The sequence below is a fragment of the Schistocerca gregaria genome, chromosome 9 (genome assembly GCF_023897955.1).
Source record: "Schistocerca gregaria isolate iqSchGreg1 chromosome 9, iqSchGreg1.2, whole genome shotgun sequence".
Taxonomy (NCBI): Eukaryota; Metazoa; Arthropoda; class Insecta; order Orthoptera; family Acrididae; genus Schistocerca; species Schistocerca gregaria.
Genome location: NC_064928.1, coordinates 26,750,553 through 26,777,368, shown reverse-complemented (window position 1 = coordinate 26,777,368; position 26,816 = coordinate 26,750,553). Strand labels below are relative to the sequence as shown.

The window sequence follows — 26,816 nt, the reverse complement described above, 5'->3', positions numbered from 1 at the left end:
GCCATTTTAAGAGACAGTCTTCACTCCTTCCGATCTGAACATGTAAATGTAGAAAAGTTTTCAAAGAGATAGTATCAACAGCAATTGAGAGACATACACCACATAAATTAATAAGTGATGGTACTGATCCCCCATGGTACACAAAACGGGTCAGATCGTTGTTGTAGAAGCAACGAAAAAAGCATGCCAAATTTAAAAGAACTCAAAATCCACAAGACAGGTAAAGTTTTACAGAAGTTCGAAAAAATGGCGCGAACTTCAATGCGAGACGCTTTTAATAATGTCAACAACGAAATTGTGTATCAAATTCTGGCAGAAAACCCAGAGATCCTGGTCATACATAAAGCACACCAGTGCCAAGACACAATCAGTACCTTCACTGCGCGATAACAACGGTGAAGTCACCGATGACAGTGCCACTAAAGCAGAGTTATTAAACAAGGTTTTCCGAAACTGCTTCACCAAATAAGACGAAGCATATATTCCTGAATACCAATCAAGAACAACTGCCAAGATGAGAAACATAGAAGTAGATATCCTCGGTGTAACAAAGCAGCTTAAATCACTTAATAAAGGCAAGGCCTCCGGTCCAGATTGTATTCCAGTCAGGTTCCACTCAGAGTATGCTGATAAAATAGTTCCACATTTAGCAATTATATACAACTACGCGCTCACAGGAAGATACGTACCTAAAGACTCGAAAATTACTCAAGTCACACCAATACCCAGAAAGGGAAGTAGGAGTAATCGGCTGAATTACAGGGCTACATCACTAACGTCGGTTTGCAGTACGGTTTTAGAACATATACTGTATTCGAACATTATGAAGTACCTCGAAGAAAACGATTTATTGACATATAGTCAGCCCGGATTCAGAAAATATCGTTCTTGCGAAACACAACTAGCTCATTATACTCATGAAGTAACAAGTGCTATCGACAGGGGATGTCAAATTGATTGTATATTTTTAGATTTCCAGAAGGCTTTCGACACCGTTCCTCACAAGCGTCTTCTAATCAAACTGCGTGCCTACGGAGTATCTCCTCAGCTGTGCGACTGGATTCGTGATTTCCTGTCAGAAATATCACAGTTCGTAATAATAGACGGAAAGTGATCGCATAAAACAGAAGTAATATCCGGCGTTCCCCAAGGAAGTGTTACAGGCCCTCTGTTGTTACTGATCTATATAAACAACATAGGAGACAATCTGAGTAGCCGTCTTAGATTGTTTGCATTTGATGCTGTCATTTGCCGACTTGTAAAGTCATCAGATGATCAAACCGGCTTGCAAAATGATAAGATATCTGTACTGTGAGAACAGTGGTAATTGACCCGGAATAAAGAAAAGTACGAAGTTATTCACATGAGTACTAAAAGAAATCAGCTAAATTTCGGCTACGCCATAAGTCACACAAATCTGAGGGCTGTAAATTTAACTAAATACTTAGGGTTACAATTACCAATAACCTAAATTGGAACGATCACATAGATAATGTTGTGGGTAGAGCCCACCAAAGACTGCGATTCATTGGCAGAACACTTAGAAGGTGCAACAGGCTTACTAAAAAGACTGCTTACACTACGCTTGTCCGCCCTACTCTGTAGTACTGCTGTGCGGTGTGGGATCCGCATCAGGTGGGACTGACGGATGACATCGAAAAAGTACAAAGAAGGGCAGCTCGTGAAATAGGGGAGATAGTGTCACAGACATGATACGTGAATTGGAGTAGCAATCATTAAAACAAAGGAGTTTTTCGTTACGACGGGATCTTGTCATAAAATTTCAATTGCCAATTTTCTCCTCACATTGCAAAAACATTCTGTTGGCACACACCTACATAGGGAGAAATGATCATTACGATAAAATAAGAGAATTCAGGGCTCGCACGAAAAAATTTAAGTGCTCATTTTTCCCGAGTACCGTTCGAGAGTGGAACGGCAGAGAGACGTCATGAAGGTGGTTCATGGAACCCTCTGCCAGGCACTTTATTGTGAATAGCAGAGTAATCACGTAGATGTAGATGTAGTTATGGTGCCTCGTGCCGTTGCCTAGAAGCCACATAACACAGAAGAAAAAAGCTTCTGGCTGTAAAATCACTATGAAAAACTACAAGATGCGCAATATGTCGCCAACAACTCGCTTCTCGAGCAACACTCTCGTGCCAAAAGTGACTCCACTGAATAATGAGATGGTATGCTTCCTAATTTCCAATTATTGGGTCATTACAATGACGGGTCAGATCAGCTCTCAGATGCATATTTGAGATAATAATACAATAAGACAAGGAAAGGTCCCATGTTTTAATCCTTAATCACTGCGACGTTGCTCGCCAAATTTATAATTCACTACGTTTGTCACTTCCATTTCCTCAAGTTTATTCTTTACATTTATTACAATACGTACTACCTGATTAACCACGCGCCACTACTTTAGCTCACCCTTCTCACACAGAAGACAAGACGCCAGATGTACTTCAGCTGACTGCTGGCTGCTAGTGGAAGATCATATAACAAATTATGCAACTCAGTGCAGTATAAAAAGCACGAGAAAATAACATTTTTCTTACTATCTTACACAATATATGTATTGCATTCAAAGTGTTGAAGAAATAATTCACTCCTTTTGCAATTACTATTGGAATTTTTCGTCTTACACAATGTGTAATACAGGTAATCGCATTTTGCTACATGTAGAATTAAGTATGGAAGAGCCAATGAAACAACAAGACAGCAGAAATAGCCGAGTTGTGTTAGTGGGAAATTAAAAACCATATACTCCTCTCCGTATCGCCAAACAATCATGGTGTAGTACGCCTTACCTCTATATAGTCATAGCACAATATTAAAATTCCAAGATCGTGGAAATAGTCCAGTTGTATTAATGGGAAGCTGAAAGTCCCTACTCCTTATCTGAAGCAAAGTTTAGTGAAGTGTTAAAAATGAAACAATAATCCTATGTTGCAGTTGTGGTAATTAGGAAATCAGAAGTGTTCCCCCTGTATCTCTAACCAATCCTAATACCGTATTAAAAATACAGGATGGTGGGAATTGGTGAAGTGTGTGCTTTATACCCCTCCCCCTCTCTTTTCCAACAAATCAGGATGTAGTAGTAAAATAATGAGAACATATAGTACTAGGTATGTAGTAAAAATTACATAACCTCCCATTTAAAATCAAAGATATTTATTATTTTTGGCTTTAAAATGGTGTCAACTGACACTATTTACGTTCTGATTAATTGTGTTCTTTACATCCCTTTCTTTTTTTCTCTCCAAACAGTCAGAGTGTAATATTAAAAAGCACAGAAATCACAAGATGTACATGAAATTTACATTTAATTGCTTGAAGACATACTGCATAACATAGCGATTTTCTCAAATCTCTTTCTATCATAGCCGAGAATTTTAGTCACCATTGAAACGAAAGAGCAAATTATACTGTAGTGTCCCATCTGGGTTATTATCCGAAGTATTCAAACAACTGGAATTATTCATGAAAAAGTACATTATATACCTCTTTTGTCTCGTCCAGTCAGAGTTTAATACTACTATTAAAATGTAATTCCATCTGGCATATTCTCAGAAATAGCCGAAATATATTACCAAAAATGCATCACAGTATTTGAATTGCCTAAAACACCAAGAATTTCGTCAACTATATTTAGATTACTGACTTCTGAAAACACGTGTATGGACTGGCTCACCAGTTATATTAGTAAATTACATTTTAAGATATATATCAATCACCATGGAATATTGAAACCAGTATATAACATGCCACAGAACAAATAATGAATTAGGAATATGTGGTTGTTGAAAAAGAGTATTATGTCAACTACTATTCCATAAACACTGAAACTGCGAAACAAAATCAACTCCTGTTTCACATACCAGTTGCTTATTCTCATATACAGATGGCTCAACTGTTAAAAAACGACGAAGTTCAGTCTCTGTACCACAAGTTGTTTCCATTGTTACCAACAGACGTCTGTACACACTTGTTTTAAGACACAACAGAGACGTGAATGAGTCATTCTGGACATCTTTGATGTCACAATATAATAAAATGTGTGCAAAATACATCAGAAACGCGAAAGTGCGATGTTAACATCGATACTATATCGATATTCTAAGATGTATCAGAAAATTATTTCTTTACATTTAAGCAATATCTAAATACCTAAAGTGTAATAACTCTGTGCAAAAAGTGTGATGTTTATGTGCGCATTACCACAGTGTGCTTACATCAAAATTTTTTCCCGTGCATGTCCCATCCGAATTGAGATTCAAAACTATGTTTCAGGAGGAGTAAGAGGTAGAATAAAGTTGACACATCATCAGAAAAGTGCAAATTTTTAACGATTATTTCCAAAAAGTTATTGGTATCCAGTTGAAATTAAGTACAACAAAAATGCTGAAAGATGCATTCTAATTACTTTACCTGAGATGTCATGTCACAATATTCCGAAACTGCATCAGGAAATGTACTGTTTACATTTGAACAGTATCTAAATATTTATTCGATATGATAACGTGTGTATCGTCATCAGTTAACGTTGTTCCTTCATTAGCAGAAGGTAATGGATCATAAGAAAAAAATAGTTGGCAAGTGTTACTAACAAACTTCAGCTGCATTTTGGGGAACTATCGCTGCTTAAAAAAGGTGCTATCAAGTACATCAACATCTAATAAAAGTATGACCAAACGCACACACAACATGATTTATTTTGGGGCAGGAAGTACTGAGGTGTTTTACTTCAGGAAGAAGTAAAGTCATTTATTACTTCATATCACCAAAACTGCAGAACAACCTGGACTGTTTACAAACATACACACGAGAAATATAGCCAAAGTTGCTAACAGTGAACGATGAGGCAAAGAAATAGTTCATATCTCAAAACCAAATAAAATTATTTATCGTTTATTGCGAGATTTCTCACATTCGGCAAGCACAATGAAGCTTCAAAAACTAAATCTTTCTGGATCTTTATCATTGTCTGCATTAGTTATTAAAATGCACATAGCTTCCATGCTTATTGTATCATATGCAAGACGCCAACAAAGATTCATGCAAAGTAAATATGGCAGCATTATATGTAAGGTTTGTCGTATATTGCAAGCACAATACAGCTTAAAACTGAATATTTCTGCTCAGAATTGTCTGTATTATTTATTATAATATTCCCAGTTTTCATACTGCCACTTTGGACAGGAATACTTTCGAGTCAAGTCGATACACCTTTTGGGCAGGGTGACACAGGTTGCGGAGCAATGTTGATACAGATTAGGGGTAATTTCATTGGGTTTTAGGTCAAAATTGATACTCATCTGGGTAACTCTGTTACATTTTTAGGGTTTCTTTGAGATAACTCACGCACAGTGATCAATTGTACATGCGCAGGGAAGGGGAAGAAGGCTGTTCCATCTGGCTTACGACGACAATGTACAGGAGATCAGGTGTTCAGGAATTGTGAGTGAGTGTTCAGGGCTGCCGTTAAGTGGCAGAACAGAAAGTTAAGTGAATGTATGTCGTTGCCAGCAGAGAAGGGGCGAGCCTAGGGAGGACGTTACTAGGTGTAAGCCAGTCTAGGCAGACAAAGAACTAAAGAAGTGGGCAATGGAAGGGATGGCGATTCGTGTTCAGTTATGACGGCAGCTGGTCACGGGGTGCAGAGCCAGGGTCTCTGCCTCCCCAAAAAGGCGCCTGTGTTAGTCGAGGTCTGGATCATAAGAGCCCGAAGCGGCTGTGTTCTCCCGAGTCCACACACATGACATCCATCTCATGTACGCTATTGGCTAAAACCGGAGGAGTGAATTCGCTAACAGTTTCAGCAGAGTGCTGAAGGCGTCTCTGGTCAGCATCTTTAATTGGACAGCACTGCCTTGGTTCTGAAAGGCAGGCAACTTGTGTCACTTAGGCATAGCGGAAGTTGCTCTGGGAGAAAACTTGTAAAGATTGGACTGGGCCTTTGAAATAAATTTTTCAAAGAAATGAAATATTCGTTGACTAGTTGTCATCCTGTACACAATGGTGGTCAGTGATCATTGATGTCGACTGATCAACGATGGTCAGTGATCAATATACATTAGCCATATACATTAGGTGACAAGTAATAGCCATTAGATATTGTGTTAGGCATTAGCGATTAGCATTAGGCATTAACTGTTGTTGTCCATTAGCCATTAGGCACTAGACATGCACTGTTAGGCACTCGGCATCAGCATTTAGTTGTTAGCTGTTAGCCATTAGGTGTTAGTCGATTTCATTAGGCATTCAGTGCCATGCATTATGCATAAGCCATTAACTGTTTAACATCTACTATTAGGTGCTTACAGTTTAGTGTCTAGCGTTTATCATCCACCAATTACTGTTTACCATTTGCATAAATGCAAATGCTTACAGTTTAGTGTCTAGCGTTTATCATCCACCATTGATAAACGCTAGACACTAAACTTTAATATCTGGCCTGAAGGAGTATCAAATTTTCATTCAAACTCCACATTGCCGCAAAACTGTGCCAACTCGACACAAATAAGTTTCAACTTGTCCCAAAACTGTTTCAACTTGGCGCTATGAGCATTTAGTCACTCACCTCCCCCCCCCCCCCCAAAAAACTATATCAACATCTCCCAAAAGTGTACAAACTTGCCCCTTAGAAGTGTATGAACTTTCGTCTCAAAGAACATCAACTTGCCCTAAAATATATCAAACTATCCCTAAACCAGTATCTAGTAGGCACAGAATTGGACCCTGTTTCCCCCAAAACAGCATGAACTTGCCCTAAAAGAGTATTTAATTATGCCTGGCCTCTAAACTTAGCAATTTCCAAATTTCCCTACCTTATTTAACCAAGTTCCACGCACATCTAGCGTACTACATGAGCTGTAAGTATTTCAATAAGTAATATAGACAATTTAGATGTGGAAGTATTTAATTAGAAACTTCATTATCCTTCCAGTGGGTGAGAATTCTGAGATAAAACGGAATTTTACTTTTCTACAATTTTAGTAAAGGTCTTGCATGTATTACGACAAGCATGCAAGCTGTTTGCCTTTTAATAAATAATAAAAACCATTTAGATGCAGAAGTATTTGATTTGATGCGTCATTCTACTTGTAAATTGTGGGAAATCCTTCATAAACTGCAGCTTCATTTTTGCTTGAATTTTCGAAGAGGTCTTGCATGTCTTACGATAAGCATGAGAGCTGTGTGCGTTTCAGTAGATACAGTAATATTTGATTTAAAGCTTCACTGGGGATGGAAAGTGTGTGAAACTTTACATATCGGAAAATTTTATTTTTGATCGAATTGTCGTGGAGGTCTTGTATATTATTATAAGAATGCAAGATGTGCGTATTTTTCTGAGTTACGCAGACACTTTAGAAAGGGCAAAATATTTGATTTAAAGGTGTGTACGCTTGTAACTGTGCTGTGGCCACAAATGAGTGTTGCACATGGGTTTCCATAAGTCGTCAGTATTTTAATAAATAATGTAGATACTTTTTATGCAGAAATTTTTAGTGCGAAGCTTGACTGCACTTGCAATATAATATGCTGGTAAAATATTTATTTTGCAGAAGTTGTGTGGTTGTCTTGCATATGCTATGATGGGCATGCAAGCTGTGAACATATTAGAAGATGTACTGTCAATGCTGAAGATGTGGAAATACCTTGTTTTTGAAGCTTCATTGTGCTTGCAAAGTCTGATAAATCTGACAAATATTGAATAAATTCTTTTAGTTTCGCAATATCAGTTCTGACGTTGGCTTTTGAGACATCACATATCTCACTGTTACAGTCTTCGGTTGCCTGCCAGGTGTGTGTATATTTATAAACAAACCATGACTTTCTGCAGTTTAAATGATATAACATGATTAAACAATTTATTTATTTCTAAAATGGAAGACCTTATTCATTCCTTCCTTAAAACAAATCGCGATTGGTAATGTGTTTGGTCGTAGTTTTATTAGATGCTGGTGTACTGGGTTACAAGATTTTTAGAAAGCCATGGTTTCAAAAAAGGCATCAGAAGCTTCTTAGCTTGGCTTTTCATCGATTGCGTTCTATTCTTATGGAGCATTATTTTCTGTAAATGGAAAAAACAACGTTATTTCATGACAATACGCAGATTATCACGTTGAATATACACTCCTGGAAATGGAAAAAATAACACATTGACACCGGTGTGTCAGACCCACCATACTTGCTCCGGACACTGCAAGAGGGCTGTACAAGCAATGATCACACGCACGGCACAGCGGACACACCAGGAACCGCGGTGTTGGCCGTCGAATGGCGCTAGCTGCGCAACATTTGTGCACCGCCGACGTCAGTGTCAGCCAGTTTGCCGTGGCATACGGAGCTCCATCGCAGCCTTTAACACTGGTAACATGCCGCGACAGCGTGGACGTGAACCGTATGTGCAGTTGACGGACTTTGAGCGAGGGCGTATAGTAGACATGCGGGAGGCCGTGTGGACGTACCGCCGAATTGCTCAACACGTGGAGCGTGAGGTCTCCACAGTACATCGATGTTGTCGCCAGTGGTCGGCGGAAGGTGCACGTGCCCGTCGACCTGGGACCGGACCGCAGCGACGCACGGATGCACGCCAAGACCGTAGGATCCTACGCAGTGCCTTAGGGGACCGCACTGCCACTTCCCAGCAAATTATGGACACTGTTGCTCCTGGGGTATCGGCGAGGACCATTCGCAACCGTCTCCATGAAGCTGGGCTACGGTCCCGCACACCGTTAGGCCGTCTTCCGCTCACGCCCCAACATAGTGCAGCCTGCCTCCAGTGGTGTCGCGACAGGCATGAATGGAGGGACGCACGGAGATGTGTCGTCTTCAGCGATGAGAGTCGCTTCTGCCTCGGTGCCAATGATGGTCGTATGCGTGTTTGGCGCCGTGCAGGTGAGCGCCACAATCAGGACTGTATACAACCGAGGCACACAGGGCCAACACCCGGCGTCATGGTGTGGGGAGCGATCTACACTGGCCGTACACCTCTGCTGATCGTCGAGGCGACACTGAATAGTGCACGGTACATCCAAACCGTCATCGAACCCATCGTTCTACCATTCCTAGACCGGCAAGGGAACTTGCTGTTCCAACAGGAGAATGCACGTCCGCATGTATCCCGTGCCACCCAATGTGCCCTAGAAGGTGTAAGTCAACTACCCTGGCCAGCAAGATCTCTGGATCTGTCCCCCATTGAGCATGTTTGGGACTGGATGAAGCGTCGTCTCACGTGGTCTGCACGTCCAGCACGAACGCTGGTCCAACTGAGGCGCCAGGTGGAAATGGCATGGCAAGCCGTTCCACAGGACTACATCCAGCATCTCTACGATCGTCTCCATGGGAGAATAGCAGCCTGCATTGCTGCGAAAGGTGGATATACACTGTAGTAGTGCCGACATTGTGCATGCTCTGTTGCCTGTGTCTATGTGCCTGCGGTTCTGTCAGTGTGATCATGTGATGTATCTGACCCCAGGAATGTGTCAATAAAGTTTCCCCTTCCTGGGACAATGAATTCACGGTGTTCTTATTTCAATTTCCAGGAGTGTATTTTATATATCTGAACTTGTGCATAGCAGTTGCTGTGCGCCCAACCGTTTGGAGCTGAGCAGCACAACGTGTGCAGTAAGCACTCCAAGCCCCTTGCTCTGAACGGCACGTCACAGTTCAGTTTCCGCATTTTTCACAGTAACGGTAAGCGTTCACTGTGTCACCTCTGTGCAGGAAGTCAGTGAACAGAATGCCCTTACTGTCCCCAGAACACCTTGCACACTACTTTCTGCACCCACAGAGTTTGTTTGAATTTCGTCTTGACGAGGGCTCCACTGTGACGCCAATGGATTGCCTGCTGCTTGGTTTCCGGCGTCCAGTGAGAAATCCACGTCGCGCCGCCTGCTGCGAACCTGTCGAGGGACTCGTCGCCACCATCTCGACACCACTGCAGGAAGGTCAGTGCTGATCCAACGCGCTTCGTTTCGTACTCGAGTGTCAGGTTTTTCGGTACGAACCTGGCACACAATTAATTGAACAGCAGGTGCTTAGCGTCAGTTTCGTGCATCGAGGATCACGATATGTGCGGAAACTTGCTGCTGAGCTCCGTAATCACGAAGCGACGGTTCACCAGGATGCGCTGCCGCACCATCTCATCCAAATGACGAGGGACGCTCACTCAGTGCGCTCTCCATCGTTGACACTTTTAAGACCTTTCGGGAAAAAGCCTACACCAGCGACGCACCATCAGCTCATGATGGTCTGCCCGTAGACCCGACAAAGCTGACGATGAATTTCGATGGGCGTTACCTTTTGTGCGTTACGGAACGTTATCACTGACCGAACCTCGAAGACGGCGGGAGAGCGAGCAAAAGACGCCATTTCGTAGCACTGTTGGTGCTGTACTGGCAACAGATGGTACTTGTCCAGGCGGCATTTGACTGTCACGTCATAGATCTGTGAGGCATGAGCAATTTTTCCAGCTAAACTCACTATGTGATCAAACGTATTCGGACACACTCCTAAACATCCCTAAGTCCACTGTTTCCGATGTGATAGTGAGGTGGAAACGTGAAGGGGCAGGTACAGCACAAAAACGTACACGCTCACCTCCTGGTCGAGCGACTGCTCATAAGCCACACATCACGCCAGTAAATGCCAGACAACGCCTCGCTTGGTGTAAGGAGCGTAAACATTGGACGACTGATCAGTGGAAAATCGTTGTGTGGAGTGACGAATCATGGCACTCAGTGTGGCGATCCGATGGCAGGGTGTCGGTATGGCGAATTCCCGATGAACGTCATCTGCCAGCGTGTGTAGTGCCATTAGTAAATTTCTGAAGCTGTGGTGTGGGACTGTTTTTCATGGAGGGGCTTGCACCCCTTGTTGTTTTGCCTGGCACTATCACAGCACAAGCCTACATTGATGTTTCTAGCACCTTCTTGCTTCCCACTGTTGAAGACTAATTGCATCTTCAACACGATCGAGCACCTGTTCAGAATGCACGGCCTGTGGTGGAATGGGTGCACGACAATGATATCCCTGTAATGGACTGTCCGACACAGAGACCTGAACTGAATCTTCTAGAACACCTTTTGGGTGTTTTGGAAGGCCGACTTCGTGCCAGGCCTCACCGATCAATCAGTGAAGAATGGGCTGCCATTCCCCAAGAAACCTTTCAGCACCTGATCCGATGTATGCCTGAGAGAGTGGTAGCTGTCATCAAGGATAAGGGTGGGCCAACTTTATATTTACTTCCAGCATTACCAACTGATGGCGCCACTAACTTGTAAGTCATTTTCAGCCTGGTGTCTGGATACTTTTGACCATATAGTGCCCGTGTACATTGAAGGAAACAACATGAGAAGACTTACTTTCTGGATACGTATCACAGATACTGTTGCAACGTAAACTTCTAATACATTTTTAGAATATTGTGATATCATAGCTGAGGTGAAGTAAATAATGTCATCCGTACTACGTTGTCCTTTTACTTAACCTCAACCGGATCCCAATAATTTTGGGTACCAGTTGTTAACGATTGTATTTTTCTAGTAATACTTTGTCTTCATTCTCCTCTTCTCTACCTGACTCATACTTAAGTTCACAATCATGAAAGGCATCTTTGGAAAATAATTCTGATGTAAAGATAATACATCACACTGTTGGCATAGATTGAATACCCTTTAGACATTTAGAAACCGCTTCAACATAATGAATACACTTTAGGCATTTTGAAACTGCTGCAACATAAACATTACATTTTATGACGCATTTAAGAATATTGTGACGTCACAGATGAGGTAAAGTAGTTAATTTCATACCAAACTAGTTCCCAAAGACATCGATGCAGACATACCAATTTTGTATTACCGATGAATTTTTCAAACATTTGGGAAATTTGTGACGTCATATATGTGCAGCAAAATTAATTTAAGACTCTGTTGTGTCTTAAAATGTGTGTAGTCCATACATACAACCAATCTTTACAGACTGCAGTTGTTAACAGTCAGAACACCTATGGTACAGAGAGCAAACGTCTGTCACTTTTTAACAGTGGACCAACTGTTTGTGACAGTAAGCAATTGGGATCAGAAAGACGAGGCGATTCCATGGCGCAATTTCAGTGTTTACAGAATACTATTGGAGGTAAAACCCATGTTCGACAACACATATTCTTAAGGCATTATTTGTATTTTGGGTTGTATATGTCTGGTCGACCCGACCAAAAAGTTTCAATGCACTCATCAATTTCACTTGATGCCGCATATGATCTCACTTTTAACAATAAGCGTATCTTTTAATATGCCATGTGAGAAAACTTCGAGTTGGGTTTCACATGATCGATGTTTCGAAAATCCATGTTGGTTGACATTGAGTTGGTCATTCTGTTCAAGATACATCATTGTGTCTGACCTCAGAATATATTTTCGGATTCTACATGAAACGGATGTCAATGAATTTTGATGGTAGTTTTGGTGATCACTTCTACTACCCTCCTTGTTGACAGGTGTGACCTGTGCCTCTTTCCAGGTAAGGGCATGGTTTTTAGTTCGGCGGATTTACGACACATTATAATTAGAAGAGAGGCCAACTCAGCCGAAAATTCAGTATAGAATCTGACAGGGATTACATCCAGCCCTGGAGCTTTGTTCCATTTTTAGAAGTTTCTCAACACCACTGACAACTTCATCTTTTCAGTGGTACGAGGATTAAACTGGGGCAATCCTCCCGAGTTCTCCATGGTAAATAAATACTTGAAAACAGTGTTACGCATTCAGCTTTTTTTATGCTGTCCTGAGTTTCAGTACCTGTCTCATCCAGTAGGGACTGGACACTAACATTGGTGCAAAAAACAATCTGTAAACATGGCCAGAATTTCTTTGGACTCTGAGAAAGATCACTTGACAATGTTATGCTACGATAGTCACTGTAGGAATCACACATTGCCCTCTTGACAGCCAAATGAACTTCAGTGGGCATCTCTCAATCCATAGTCCTACGCTTTGCTTTACACCAATTATGCAATGATTTCCGTTTCTTCACAATTTTCTTTACAGTAAGTGTATTCCACGAAGAATCACTCCCAGAATGAACTGTTCTACTGGGTACTTATCTATCCAGAACATGGTCAACCATTTTATTAAACTTTAGCCATAGTTCCTCTACATGTTCCTGTCATGTACTGAAAGTTTCTAGTTCCTAATGGAGATATGACACCACCGATTTTTTTATCTACTTTACTGACCGTAGTTCCTCTACGTGTTTCTGTCCTGTGCTGTTAGTTTCTAGTTCCTCATGGAGATACGACACAACCGATTTTTTAATCTACTTTACTGACCGTGTGTACCTTTGTGCGTGTTTTAGCTGTCATTTGTACTTTGGTAATTATTCTTGCCACAACCGTTTCATGGTTACTGATACCAGTTTCGATGTGTACATCCTCAAAGTGGTCACATCTATTTGTTGCCATTAATTCCAATATTTCCTTTGTGAATGGGGCCCTAAATATCTGTTGTATGTAGATTACAGAGAAGGAATTTAGTGATGTTTGATGGGATGTCTTATCACGCTCACAAGTAACAAAACTGTAATTTTCCAAATTAATTGTTGGATGATCAAAGTCTCTGCCACTGATTACAGTGTAATTGTGGAACTTACGTACAGCTGAACTGAGGTTTTCTTTAAATTTTTCGGCTGCATCAGTAGATAAGTGTGGTGGGCGATAGAAGTATCCAATTATAACTTTATGCCGAAACAATCGCACATGCAGCTTCAATTTTTACTTCAGTGGATATGAGTTTCTTGTCTACTACGACAAATACACCACCTCCATTTATCATTTACCTATACTTTCGAAATACACTCAAATATACCTCAAAAATCTCACTGCTATCAATTTTGTGTTTCAAACAGCTTTCTGTACCTAGTATTATGTGAGCCTTACTGCTTTTCATGAACGTTTGAAACTGTGGCACTTTGTTGCCAATGCTTCGGCAGTTTACCATTAGGATTTTAATACTCTCACATGTCGAAGGCCTTTTTTTTCGAAAAATGGCAGCCCAAGATGGTGGAGATAGCAATAGGGTGCACACTGACATGTCTGCTGTTGTCAGGCTGGAAATTTGGGAATGGATCTTGGTCTCAGAGAGCCACATGACACAGGATGGAGTGGAAATGTTAAAAGAACTAGTGAATGAAATCTAGCTAGCTTTTTTGCTATCCCAAAGAACGCTATGACACTGTGCACGCATCTGTTTATAATGAATTAAGTTTGACATTGTAGGATGATGGTTAAAAACGCAGAGAGCACATCTCCATGCACGAACTGCATCAAGGCATACCTCAGTCCATCAAGGGACGGGGAATGGCATGGTAAAGAGGAAGTGTGATGAATGGAACGTTCTGCAGCGGTAAGGATAACGTTTGTAAGATATTCCACTTGATCATCACAGCTGGGGACATCTTGTTCTTCAAAGGCCGACAGGGAGGAGTAAAGCTGCCAGTCAGCCTTACTAAGCTGCCATTTGGGTGTGCATGCAGGTGGGGTAGGAGCCAGCAAACGGATAGCACATGGGAAATTGTCGCTCGAGTGAGAAAGAATGGACCACTCGAGACGATGGGCAAGCTGGACAGTGCAGAAGGATAATTCCAAATGGGAATTGTGTGAGGAGTCTGAAAGATACATGGGTACTCCTGTGTTAAAGCAGAAGAGGTTGCATTGATTAAGGAGATCAGCCAAAAGTGCACCTCTCTGACAAATTCTCGGAGAACCCCAAAGGGGATGATGTGCATTAAAGTCACCAAGCAGCAGAAAGCGTGAGGTAACTGCCCAATAAGCTAGAGGAACACTGTCCTGGTGACAGAAAATGATGGAGGGATGTAAATGGTATAAAGGGAAAACATCAGGTGAAGAAGGAAAAGGCGAACTACAACAGTGTGAAGATATCTGGTCAGGGATATGAGCTGACTATGAACATCATCCCATACGATCAGCGTAACGCTCTCATGATACAGAATGCCAACCTCAGGGGGAAGGTCAAAACCGACCGGGAAGAAATTTGGAAGCTCAAAGAGGTCATGAGGATGCAATTTTGTTTCCTGAAGGCAGAGTACAAGAAAACGCTGTGATTCTAGAAGCAGCCGTAAATCCTCGTTGTGGGATCGAGGACTGCGAACGTTCCATTGGAGGAGAATCATGATGAGGAATAAATGAAAGGGTGTCACCTTAGTGGCTTCCATGTGCCAGCATGCGAAGACTCGCTGCTACAAACCACAAAGGCAAGAGGATGCCGCTCCATGAGATCCACAGAAGCATCAGCTCGCTTGTGCTATCGGTCTGTGGAGTCCAACGCAGAGAAATGGTTGGTGGTGTGCACTGGCCACATTGAGGCTGGGCACGCGATCGTATCACATGGTGACACCATCGATGAGGATCTTAGATTCGACAAAGGAGAAGACCATTTGTTTTTGTTGGACTACTTCGAGCCTTTCCGATTAGCAGAGGAAGACTCAGGTGTTGGTTGGCTGGAAGAACATAGAACGTTTCCATGGGAATGTTCCTTCTGTCCTTTCCAGCCTGCCAGTTGTGTAGCTGGTGACTATGCCCCTTGAGGAAAGAGTTTGATGGCTTGTTGCACAGCTCCCCACGATTGCCAGCGTCTCCGATGGCGCTCTCCTTCCAACTAAGGGCCCCCTTCCCTTCACAAGGGGGTGCTCCCTCCTTAGGTGATTGTTCACACCTTAGATCACACCTCCGAAACACCTGATACAGCGAAAAACCGGCAATTTCGGAAGGTAGGAGCTGAGGCAATCACCTGTCCCTGAACCTGGCCTATACCAGGGAGTACATGCGAACCCTACCTGTCAACTCAGGGCTGGGAATTGCGCGTTACCCAGTCAGCTGTTACGCACCAAACGCATGGGCTGGCCTTTAGGAGTTCACATTGAGGAAGAAGACAAAGAGGAACCTCAAACGCCGAAGTGGAGGAAGGACAAGCGAAGGGAAACAAAGCAAGTAACAGTGAATGGAAAACAGTTGTGAGATTGCTCTTATGTCAGCAACGAACAGTGCATAATGTTCCCAATAACATCCCAGACATGTTCTCCAAGGGAGGGAGGGGGGCAGGAGGGAGGGAAGAATAGCAAGAGGACAGATATGCAGAACAGAAAGGAAAAGATGCTGCAAAGGCTGGAGCCCTGTGGTAGCCAATCATCGACCCACCAAAGAGTGGCGGGCCCCTGGGGGGGATCCTTACGCCTGGAGCACCACCATGCGTAACATTTCTTCTTCTTCTTCTTCTTCTGAGTCGTCTGTCGTCTCATCACAACTCTCAAATATATCAGGCTCGTATCTGATAGTTATGGGTTTCCTACAGCTGCTGTTATCTGGATTAGATGGAAAGTCGCCTAATCTAAAAACTATTGGTGTGCACCACATATATAGTCAGCTACCTGAGAAGCAGCTCCTGATTTGTAATTCATACCAAACCCATTTAGGGGGACCCTACAGTTCTGAACCCTATGGAGGAAGTTCAGGAAGTGGCAATGTAGTTTTTAACAGAACTTTCAGTCTCTGCTTTAGTCCTTCCACTCTACTCACTACCAAATGGACATGATCAGCTCTGGAGAGAATGCTGCAACTTGTGAGCTTCTTAGAAAGCCCATGTGCAAGACTGGTCTTCTCGACCTTCTCTGCCAGTTCCTGGAATGACCTAAGAATTATCTCAGAGCACAGACGACAGGCATCATCTGTTGTGCCATAATCTGCAGTTTGTTGCACCCTTTTCCCTCAATGGCCGCTGGGATTGTCTCTTCTACTTGTTGAATGAGGTTCACTACACACTGAGTGTACCTGGTCTCGTTTGCTGTCCCTTGTTGCCATCATTCACTGGGTGTTCCAGATGCCGACTGTTATAGACCCTACCATTTTGCTTTTGCCTCCTCCTGAAGCTGGACAAAACAGCTTTCCCCAAAACAGATGAAGCGAGTCTCACTGGCTCAGTTTCAGTTTCAGTGAAAGGCACTATGATTCTTTGGAGATTAGGAAGGACTGGGTCTTCCCACTGATAACGGTGATGTCACTGTTGATATCAATAGTTCAAGATCATAGATGATATCATGCATGACTTTCAAATAAGGCCAAAAACTAATTTACAAGTCATAGGGCGTCTGTAGAGTTTCTGACTGTGTCACAATGACTATATTTACACTACCCCTATAACTGGTTGGTTGGTTAGTTTAAGGAGGCGGGGGGGGGGGGGGGGGGGGGAACCAAACTCCTTGGTCATCAGCCCTCTGTAGCTGGAATGGGTGGACCTTGCACAATATGTGTGATAGTTGGATATAACATGGGCAAACAACGTGAAATCAACGCATCTGTTTCACAGTCGTTTCCAGGGTGGCTCAAGGCGACGCACACTCTAACTTTGTCATTCAAACATTGGGATTATGTAATGCCGCCTTGTCTGGTGTATGCTGTGAGGACCTAGGTATGATGGAAAATGGCTCCATCAGGATCATCAATTGCAGCCAGTAACTCACTTACGACTGTGCTTGCCGTCAACCATTGCAGACTGTAACAGCTGCGACACAGTACAGCAAGCCACTCGTGAAAACAGGTATACAGCTCCAGGTAGTGAACAAGTTTGCAATTCATATCACCTCCTTGCTGTGGTATAGAAGGTATCATTCCCATATTCGAATTTACGTCCAGTTTATAAGTATAGATGATGTGGGGGGAGGGGCAAAAGAACACCATCAGTGGATTTCAAAGGCATAGTATTAGGCCACTTGGACTTGCGCAACACAGCATCTGGTGGTGCAGTCCAGTGGCAGCATTATCATGGAAACCATATTAGATGCTTCCTTCTGGGCACTATGAAGGACTGGAAGGGGACATGTTATCGTGTGGTAGCTCTTTCCTTGGAGGAGTAGAGATCTTTCCTTGGTTTCACGCTGTCAGTCATCAGAGAAATATTAAAAAACCTATTGTATTCTCATGACAGTTCACTGCTTGTGGAATGGTCTGAGTTATGTGATGACATATACCCAATCTAAAACGCTTAGGTTTACATGAAACTTGCAGGAACTTCCTTTACACACTGGATGATTTCAGGAAAGCCAGCATTCAGGAGTGCGACAGGCTTCAACAGCAACTCCTCGACAACCCTGTGGACATGTCCCAATGCACAACGTGCTGCAACACATTGTTGAAGGTAACCGAGCAGTGAACATGATTTGACAGACACACAAAAATGTTTACATCTGTAGATTCGTCCAAGATTTACAGTGTTCAGATATGTAACCATATCAGGGGCTACATTTATTCTAATGTCATCTGGTATTTACTCATTATTGAACAATAAGATAATTTCTATGAAAGATCATAAAAATAACCTGAATAAACAAAGAACTGAAAGAAAAACAACTCTCTATTATATTACACCGTGGCGTTTCATTAATGTGACCACTTGTCAAAATACTTACTAAGCACCTTTTGCAGTGTGGACGACTGTGAGACATGCAGGAAGACAGTCAATGAAGTTCTGGACAGCACTGACAGCGATGTGGAGCTATGCCAACTCTAATGCTGTGCCCAGTTGCGTGATGTTTCTCAGTTGAGGATCCATTGTGCCAACAGTCCAATGTGTTACCACAGTTCCTCTTTGAGTTTCATAAACAACGAGCCTGGCTGCCAAGGGATACAGTAAACGCACTCTGCTGCTCTTCCAACCAAGCACATACACTGTGAGCTGTATGACCTGTTGCATTGCCCTGCTGGTAGATGCAATCGTGTCGAGGGAAAAGGATCTGTATGGGGGGGGGGGGGGTGGCTCCCAAGGATAGAAGCATACTTGTTTTAATCTATTGTGACTTCCAGAATGGCGAGATCACCCATTTAATGCCACAAAAACGCTCCTGGGACCATTACGCTCTGTTCTCTGGCCCAGACCTTTCTGCTGATTGTTGCACGCTGTTTACTTTCAGACGCTCCACGCTGTACAGCCAATCAGCCATCTGCCTGATAGAGCATAGAACGAGTTTCATCTGGAACAGGAACATGTCGCCACTCGGACGTCCAGTTGCAGTATTGGCATGCAAATTGCAGCCTTTGTCGCCAATGGACAGCAGTCTTCATGGGTGCATGAACCAGCTGTCTGCTGCGGAGGCCCATATGCAACCCTGTTGGTAGCTCTTTGCCTAATCTGGGTGGCCAGTTGCTCAACACATGCACATCTATTTGCCCATACACATCTTTGCAGTCGTCGTTCGTACATGGTCCGTGGTGGCCTTATCGCCAGTTTTGGACTGCGCCATTATGCCATGCATGTTGTGTATTAACAATGGCTGCAAGTGAACGTTTAACAAACTTACCCATTCCTGAAATGCTACCACCCTTGTCCCAAAAAGCAGTGATCATGCCTTTTTGGATGTCAGGCAAATCGCTCCATTTCCACATTATGATATCGGCACTGGTTGTCAGACAAATCGTTTCACTTCCGCATTGTAACATTTGCACTGTTTCCACATCCCTCCCCCCCCCTCCCCCAATACCCTTTATGTGCCCTGCACTGCTAATGCTACGACCTGCCATCTGTGATTGCTTATTGTATTGACGCTCAACATAGGTGGTGGTCACATTAATGTGACTTGACTGTGTAAAAACAAACTATAAGTTTTTAGAATGCACATATTGATTTGCAAGACTGCCATACACGGCATTCACTCAGTCACTACACTCTCTCTCTCTCTCGCTATGTCTATCAATTTATCTATGTATATATGTGTATGTCTGTCGCTCTCACTATGAAGCAAGAGCGCTACTGTGGTTTTTCGCTACTCACTGCTGAGGGGAGCGCTCGTGGGCAGGAATATGACAGCGACGTTGTGGCCGTAGTAGCCCTCCGTGTCGTAGTCCGGGTGGGCCACGACCCAATGCGCGACCACGATCCAGGACGTGGTCTCGTTCCTATCCCGACGAACGCTTCCCAGTCGAATGGTAAACTTCTTCCAGCTGCAAGAATAAATCTATTTTGAATTGTAAAGCAAACAAGCGATGCAAATAATTTCTTTGTATAGCTGATGGTAACCAAAGACACGGACATTACAGAGCAGGTTAAAACACAACTACTCTCTATAAAGCTGTACTAGATGTCTCTTCTGATATCTAAAAACATTCACAAAAAAAATACAATATCAACGAAGTTAATTTAACAATGTTATTCTGAGTTTATTAACACAATAAGTTACTTGTGTAATCAGTTATTTATCTGTGGTATATTCCTGAAAACTGGAAAAAAAGTGATTCCAGTTTCGACAGTCACACGCAGATTTGGCACTGCACGTGGTTTGTATGACGGTATGACATCCACACTCTCATTTGACAAACCATTATGTGAGTGGACAGTGCGACTATCGAGAAGAGAATCCGCGCACTTTCAGTGAAACTGTCTTATGTGAACAGCACCAATTACTGTGCTACATTGAGCGGGTATGACTGACTGAAAGATCAGAGGAAGCGTCAAATGCCTTTAAATGGTTTGAAGAAGACGACAGCGAAATTCGAAAACACGGGTGCACTTGGTATGGCTCCTGAAAGATGAAGGTGTCATATCCCGGTGAAGTTACCAACGAGAGTGTGGTTGCTGTTACTGATCGTACAGGATGTACTCCGGCTAGTGTTAGTGCCTGTGCTACGTCACGAGAATTGTCCACCCCATAGTCAACAGTATGGAAAGTTTTGCATTCTCTTCTATATTGGTACTCCTACAAGATACATACTTTGTATCAACTGGAACCTCACGATCTGTAGCAACGTTCTGAACTGGCTCTTTGATTTCTGGCTTGGAACGAAGTTAATGACATGTGGTCAGGAAATATTTTATGGAATGGCGAGGTAGATTTTACACAGCAGGATACAGTGAATACGCAAGACTGCCGTATTTTGGGCACCGTTAAACTGGGTGTTGTGCATGAGTAGCCATTGCACCTGCCATATGTGATTGTATGGCTTGGATTCAAAAGCAGCTTTATCCTCGGTCCATTCTTCTTTGAAGAGAATACACCAAGTGGACCTGTCAGGTGAACAATGGCGCCTCAGTGTTCTGGAAACCTACTTGTGCAGCATCGCACTGATGCTTTGAAAGAGCACAACTGTGTAGATACCCTGTTTTCATGCACAAACACTGAGCGAGGTGGTACAGTAAGCTAGCACACCTGACTCGCATTCGGCAGGACGACGGTTCTAACCCGCGTCCAGCCATCATTATTTAGATTTTTCAAGATTCCCCTAAATCGTTTCAGGCAAATGCTGCAATGGTTCCATTGAAAGGGCATGACCGTCTTCCTTTCCCTTCCTTCCTTAACTCGATGTCATCGATAACCTCACTGTCCGACCCCCTCTCATCCCCCCCCCCCCACAAAAAAAAATCAACCAACCAACCACGCAAGATGGGGCAACACCTTATTCCGCTCACCAGTGAAATATCTGTTTAATGTGACCTTCAAAAAATTATGTTATCTCCAGAAGTTTTCCAAATCCATGGTCTGCAAGATCACGTGATCTGAATCAGTGAGACTTTTGACTCTGAGGATATCTAAAAGATATTGTTTGCCTGGGACACATTCAATGTCTGTCTGATCTGAAGGCCATTACACAGAGACACGTTACTCAGGGTCCACCAGAACTGGTGCGAGCATCTGTCGATCATGTTGTTTTACGGATGCGGCATTTCGTTGTCGTTTCTGGTACTTGAACAAATTTTGTTATTGCTGGTTAAAAATAATATCAGCATTACACCTTCCTCGCTTTTTTGACATTTTCTGTCCACGTGCCATTCCTAATACAGTGTGAGTCACTAATAACTTCGAAGTATGATAGGAGTTGAGAGCTATGTGGGGCAAAAGCTGATGGGACAATGGGGGCCATAATATGACGCTGGTTTTTCGTTGCTAGGTGGGATCGCGTCCGAGATATGAAGGCACACTTAGTTTTTTGTTTTTTTTTTTAAATGGGATGCTATAGTTTGGTATTTATTTACTGAGAGCGGCTATCGAGACGAATCCAATGATGTCAAACAGTAAGGCCTTTGAAGGTCAACGAAGGTCAAAAATGTGGCATAAACGCCCATTTAACAAAAGGAGTTCGAAGTGATGACCATTGGTATCAATGCAGTGCTGCAACCTTCTAATCATGGATTGAGTGGTATTCCTTATCACTTTGGCACTTAGCGAATCACATGCTCTGACAATTCTCTCTTGTATATCGTGTAAATAGTAAATATTCGACGAATATCTCGAATCCTTCTAACGTGCCATTGACATGTAAACAGTATTCCACAGTTTTGGAATACAACAGTAATAGGTACGGTAAGACTACTATCGTCGAATCAAGCGAATGTGAATGGTGTATTCCTTCGAGGAACAAGTCGATATGCTTCTCATTCATGGAGAATACCAACGGAATTCAGTGCGAGCTAGAGACTTAAATGCTGAAAGATACCCTCACCGTACTCAATCTACACGTCGTACATTTAAATATGTTTATGGTAAATTGAGAACAACTGGATCTTTAACCCATCCGGCAAATGAAAGTTACTAACGAGGAAACGGAAATTTGTACTCTTGCCACTGTGATTTGAGATCCTTATGTTAGCCTACGTCAAATTGAAAGGGATTCTGACATGAGCGAGAGTGTGTTGTTCGTTCTCTGCATCGCCATAAATATCATCCTTACCATATAAGTCTCAACCAAGAATTAACTTGTACAGACTGTATGTGTCGCACTGAATTCTGCCAATGTGCTCAACTTCAGCTTCAGAGGGATGACACATTTATTAACATGATTTTATTTACTAACGAGGCTACATTCACGAACTATGGAAATGTTGATTTGTATAACATGCGTTACTGGACAACTGAAAATCCATGACGAATGCGGAAGGTTGCAGACCAGAAACCGTGGTCGGTGAATGTATGGTGTGGGATTGTAGCGGACAGAATTATAGGCCCCTATTTCATCGAAGGAAATCTTTGTTGTAGGAAGTATACCACATTCCTGGAAGAAACATTAGGTCTATTATTGGAAGAAGTACCTTTAGGAACAAGGAAGAGACTGTGGTATCAGCATGATGGGTGCCCGGCACATTTTTCGCTGATGACTAGAAATGAGTTGCAGAGACAATTCCCAAATCGTTGGAATAACGCGGAGGAGATGTTTCGTGGTCGGCTCATTTGCCAGATTTTTTCTTGTCGAGATTCGTAAATGACATTGTTTATAAAGACATTCCAACTACACCTGAAAATATGAGAGACAGAATTGTCAGAGCATGTTCTTTGATAAGTGCCGATGTGTTAAGGAATATCGCTCAATCCATGATAAGAAGATTGCACCACCGCTTTGATACCTTCTGTAAATGGACGTTCATGCCACCTTTGTGACCTTCATTGACCTTCAAAGACCTTACTGTTAGACATCATTGGGTTCGTCTCGATAGCCACTATCAGAAAATAAGTGCCAAACTGTAGCAGCCCATTTACAAGAAAGTTGACATTTATATCTCTGACGCGACGCTACCTAGCAACAAAAAACCAACGTTATATTATGGCCCTCGTTGTCTCATGCAACTTTTGTCCCACAAACTTTGTAGCTCCTATTATACTTTCGGAGTTGTTCTTGGTGGCAATAGTTAGTGACACATTCCTATAAGTTTTTCATGAATTCACAGGACCTGATTATAAATGGTAGCCGAAACTGGAACTAATTGGTATCCAGCATAAGTGGGTTCTTCATTACCACATTGTAGTATCTACCAAGTTTCATTACTGTATGGTAATTACATCCGCCACCGGACACCTCAGAGTAGTGCAGTTTAATTATAACCACTTAGTATGTACAAAAATGGTTCAAATGGCTCTGAGCACTACTTAACATCTGTGGTCATCAGTCCCCTAGAACTTAGAACTACTTAAACCTAACTAACCTAAGGACATCACACACATCCATGCCCGAGGCAGGATTCGAACCTGCGACCGTAGCAGTCGCGCGGTTCCGGACTGAGCGCCTAGAACCGCTAGACCACCGCAGCCGGCTAGTATGTACACATATAGCGAGTCCTTACTTAATTCAGTAGTCAACAAACTATTGATTACTAGTATATTTTATGGTCTTTCAAAGCATTTGACAAAGGGAATTACAATAAGCTTATAAGCAAGTTAAAATACTTTATTGCAACAGGAATTGGTGGAGAGTGGTTGTATCATACGTAACGCAGTGTGTCATTAGGAATGAATCTTGGATTAAGATATCCGGCGTGATACAACTCAGGATTTATTACATGACACCATTACTTTTCTCATATGTATATATAAACTCTCATCACTGACATTCCCAAATGTGAAATTTGATTTGTTTCCAGTTGATACAAATATTTCAGTGAATTACCACTGGAGTATGGTTTAAGGGCAATCTGTTAATGAAATGTTCACATTAATTAATAAATAGCTTGTAACCAATTCTTTGTTATTAAACTGCTCAGATACTATGCTCTATTCCTGTAAACTCCTAAATCTACAGTGTTAAATAATTAGGACTGAATTTTAATAATATATTTAACTGTTAGGAATCTAGCATGAAACACCTGAAGCACCTCCACAAATTTTTATTTTCAATGCAGATGTTGCCACACATGGATGATATAAAAATAGGTTCCACGATTTGCTTAATTTCATTTCATAATGTAATCCAGGATCTTCTTAGGGTAATTCACCACACCAGGTTAATTTTTTCATGTTCTAAAACATGACACGAATATTTATTGTTTCAACTAAGAATTTCCTACACAGGCCTGTCCAAACAAGTGCAGATACTAACCACTGATTCCCAATATGTGTATTCGTTAATGAAATTAGTCATAAATAAAATACACTCCTTCGCTCCAAGTAATCAGCTTATGCAGTTGGTATGAAGAAAGTGAATACTCTTCTAAAGATTCAATGTCAGTAGTTCGGCACAGAAAAATTAACATTATTCAGAATACACATTTTAATAGCTTTCCAGCAGTCACACAGACTTTAAATACTGGTAATGCTTGGTTTATGACGCATTATCAGGGGCTCAGTCATTCTACAACGTTGCGCAATATCTTAGAGGAAGTGACTTATGTGTTTATATTATAAATGGACTAAATGTCTCGTAACATCTAGGCACTGTTGATTTTCAGTGCAGTAATATAGTCAATGTAAATAGACCCCGCACACAATTTTTTCACTTTGGTAATGTGTGGCTACAATAGCCCAAAATTATCGTATGTATCACATGGTGTTGTAAATTTGTGTGTCTGACAAGTTCCTTATTACTATTTAAGTGAAAATATGTTTAAGAATTTCTGATTTATTCCGCACTCATGAGGACAGTTTCACTTTGGACACGTGGCACAGTTATTATAACATCTTATTTTCTTTGAGAACATGTATTATTGTTTCCTGCTGTGTTTTAACTACTTGAGGATATCCTGGCTGTGAATCTATGGAACGAAAAGTATGTCGAATCTAATCAGTGCATCATACAACAGACAGAAGAGCAAAAATGCTGCCCCTAACTTCATAATATCGTACTTTTTTTAGAAGAGCTGACAAATTAAAATTTGACTCTTATGCTTCCAAGAAGTGTGATAGCAGTCAACATGTGATAAGCTAGCGCAAACATTCAAAAGGAAGAACCAAGAGAGAAATACAAAGACAGAAGCAACGTCGATCAACCATATAATACAATCAGCGAAACGAAGAGTGTAATAGATTTGCAGTGAAGTGTCATGGTATTGACAAGTACCATCCCTAATAGCCGATCCCACACTGTGTGGCTTCAGCATGCAGTGATATCAGTGGGCATAGCTCAGACTGCTGCATGCTCGAGTCGACACCAGTGCAGTTATTCTGGTGATCCATGTGTTCGTTTCCCCATTGCTGGTCGCTATAGATATGGAAGTGTTCAAGCAACTTTACTCCATTATTGTTGTTCATGCGCCACATTAACGAAGAAAAATTCGCCATGTCTCCGCTATATCTTTTCTTTCAGGAGTGCTAGTTCTGCAAGGTTCGCAGAAGAGCTTCTGTAAAGTTTGGAAGGTAGGAGACGAGATACTGGCAGAAGTAAAGCTGTGAGTACCGGGCGTGAGTCGTGCTTCGGTAGCTCAGATGGTAGAGCACTTGCCCGCGAAAGGCAAAGGTCCCGAGTTCGAGTCTCGGTCGCGCACACAGTTTTAATCTGCCAGGAAGTTTCATATCAGCGCCCACTCCGCTGCAGAGTGAAAATCTCATTCTGAATTCACAAAAAGATTCACACAACAATACAGAGAGAGGCTGAAACCCATTTCTCTCGCATTAATTCACAATTTAAAGAATGGACAGCACATAAAGACATAATTTTTGAAGAATGTATACAAAACAAATTTCCACATATTGTGCACGATTCTGTAGTGAAATACATGAACAACAATAGACAAGCAATCGATGACGATATGCAAACAAAGACAACTCAATGCCAAGCACAACAGAATACCACACCCACTACACATTTTAACACGCACAGAAGAAAATGTCGATTCGGAAATGAACACATGTACACACACGAATTTCAACACTCAAATACACAATACACTGACACGCATAGCAACAGATACCCATCACCTGAAATACAATACAGTTAGCATTTTGATGAAGAACCATGTACACACAGGGAAGAATTCAATGTGTACACGGAAAGAAACAGACCAATACGTAACAAAGAAAAAGAAAGTCTATTCAAGCAC

The 26,816-nt window shown here is 42.1% G+C and overlaps 1 protein-coding gene across 2 annotated transcripts in view; it reads right to left on the bottom strand.

Annotated features, from left to right (window-relative positions):
* Positions 1-26,816, bottom strand: part of LOC126291554 (serine protease 1-like) — a 212,735-nt gene that overhangs the window by 104,088 nt on the left and 81,831 nt on the right. For both annotated transcript variants that reach the window (XM_049985066.1, XM_049985065.1), the window contains exon 3: positions 19,854-20,023. In XM_049985066.1, the coding sequence (XP_049841023.1) occupies positions 19,854-20,023 (170 nt within the window). The remainder of the gene's footprint in view (positions 1-19,853; positions 20,024-26,816) is intronic.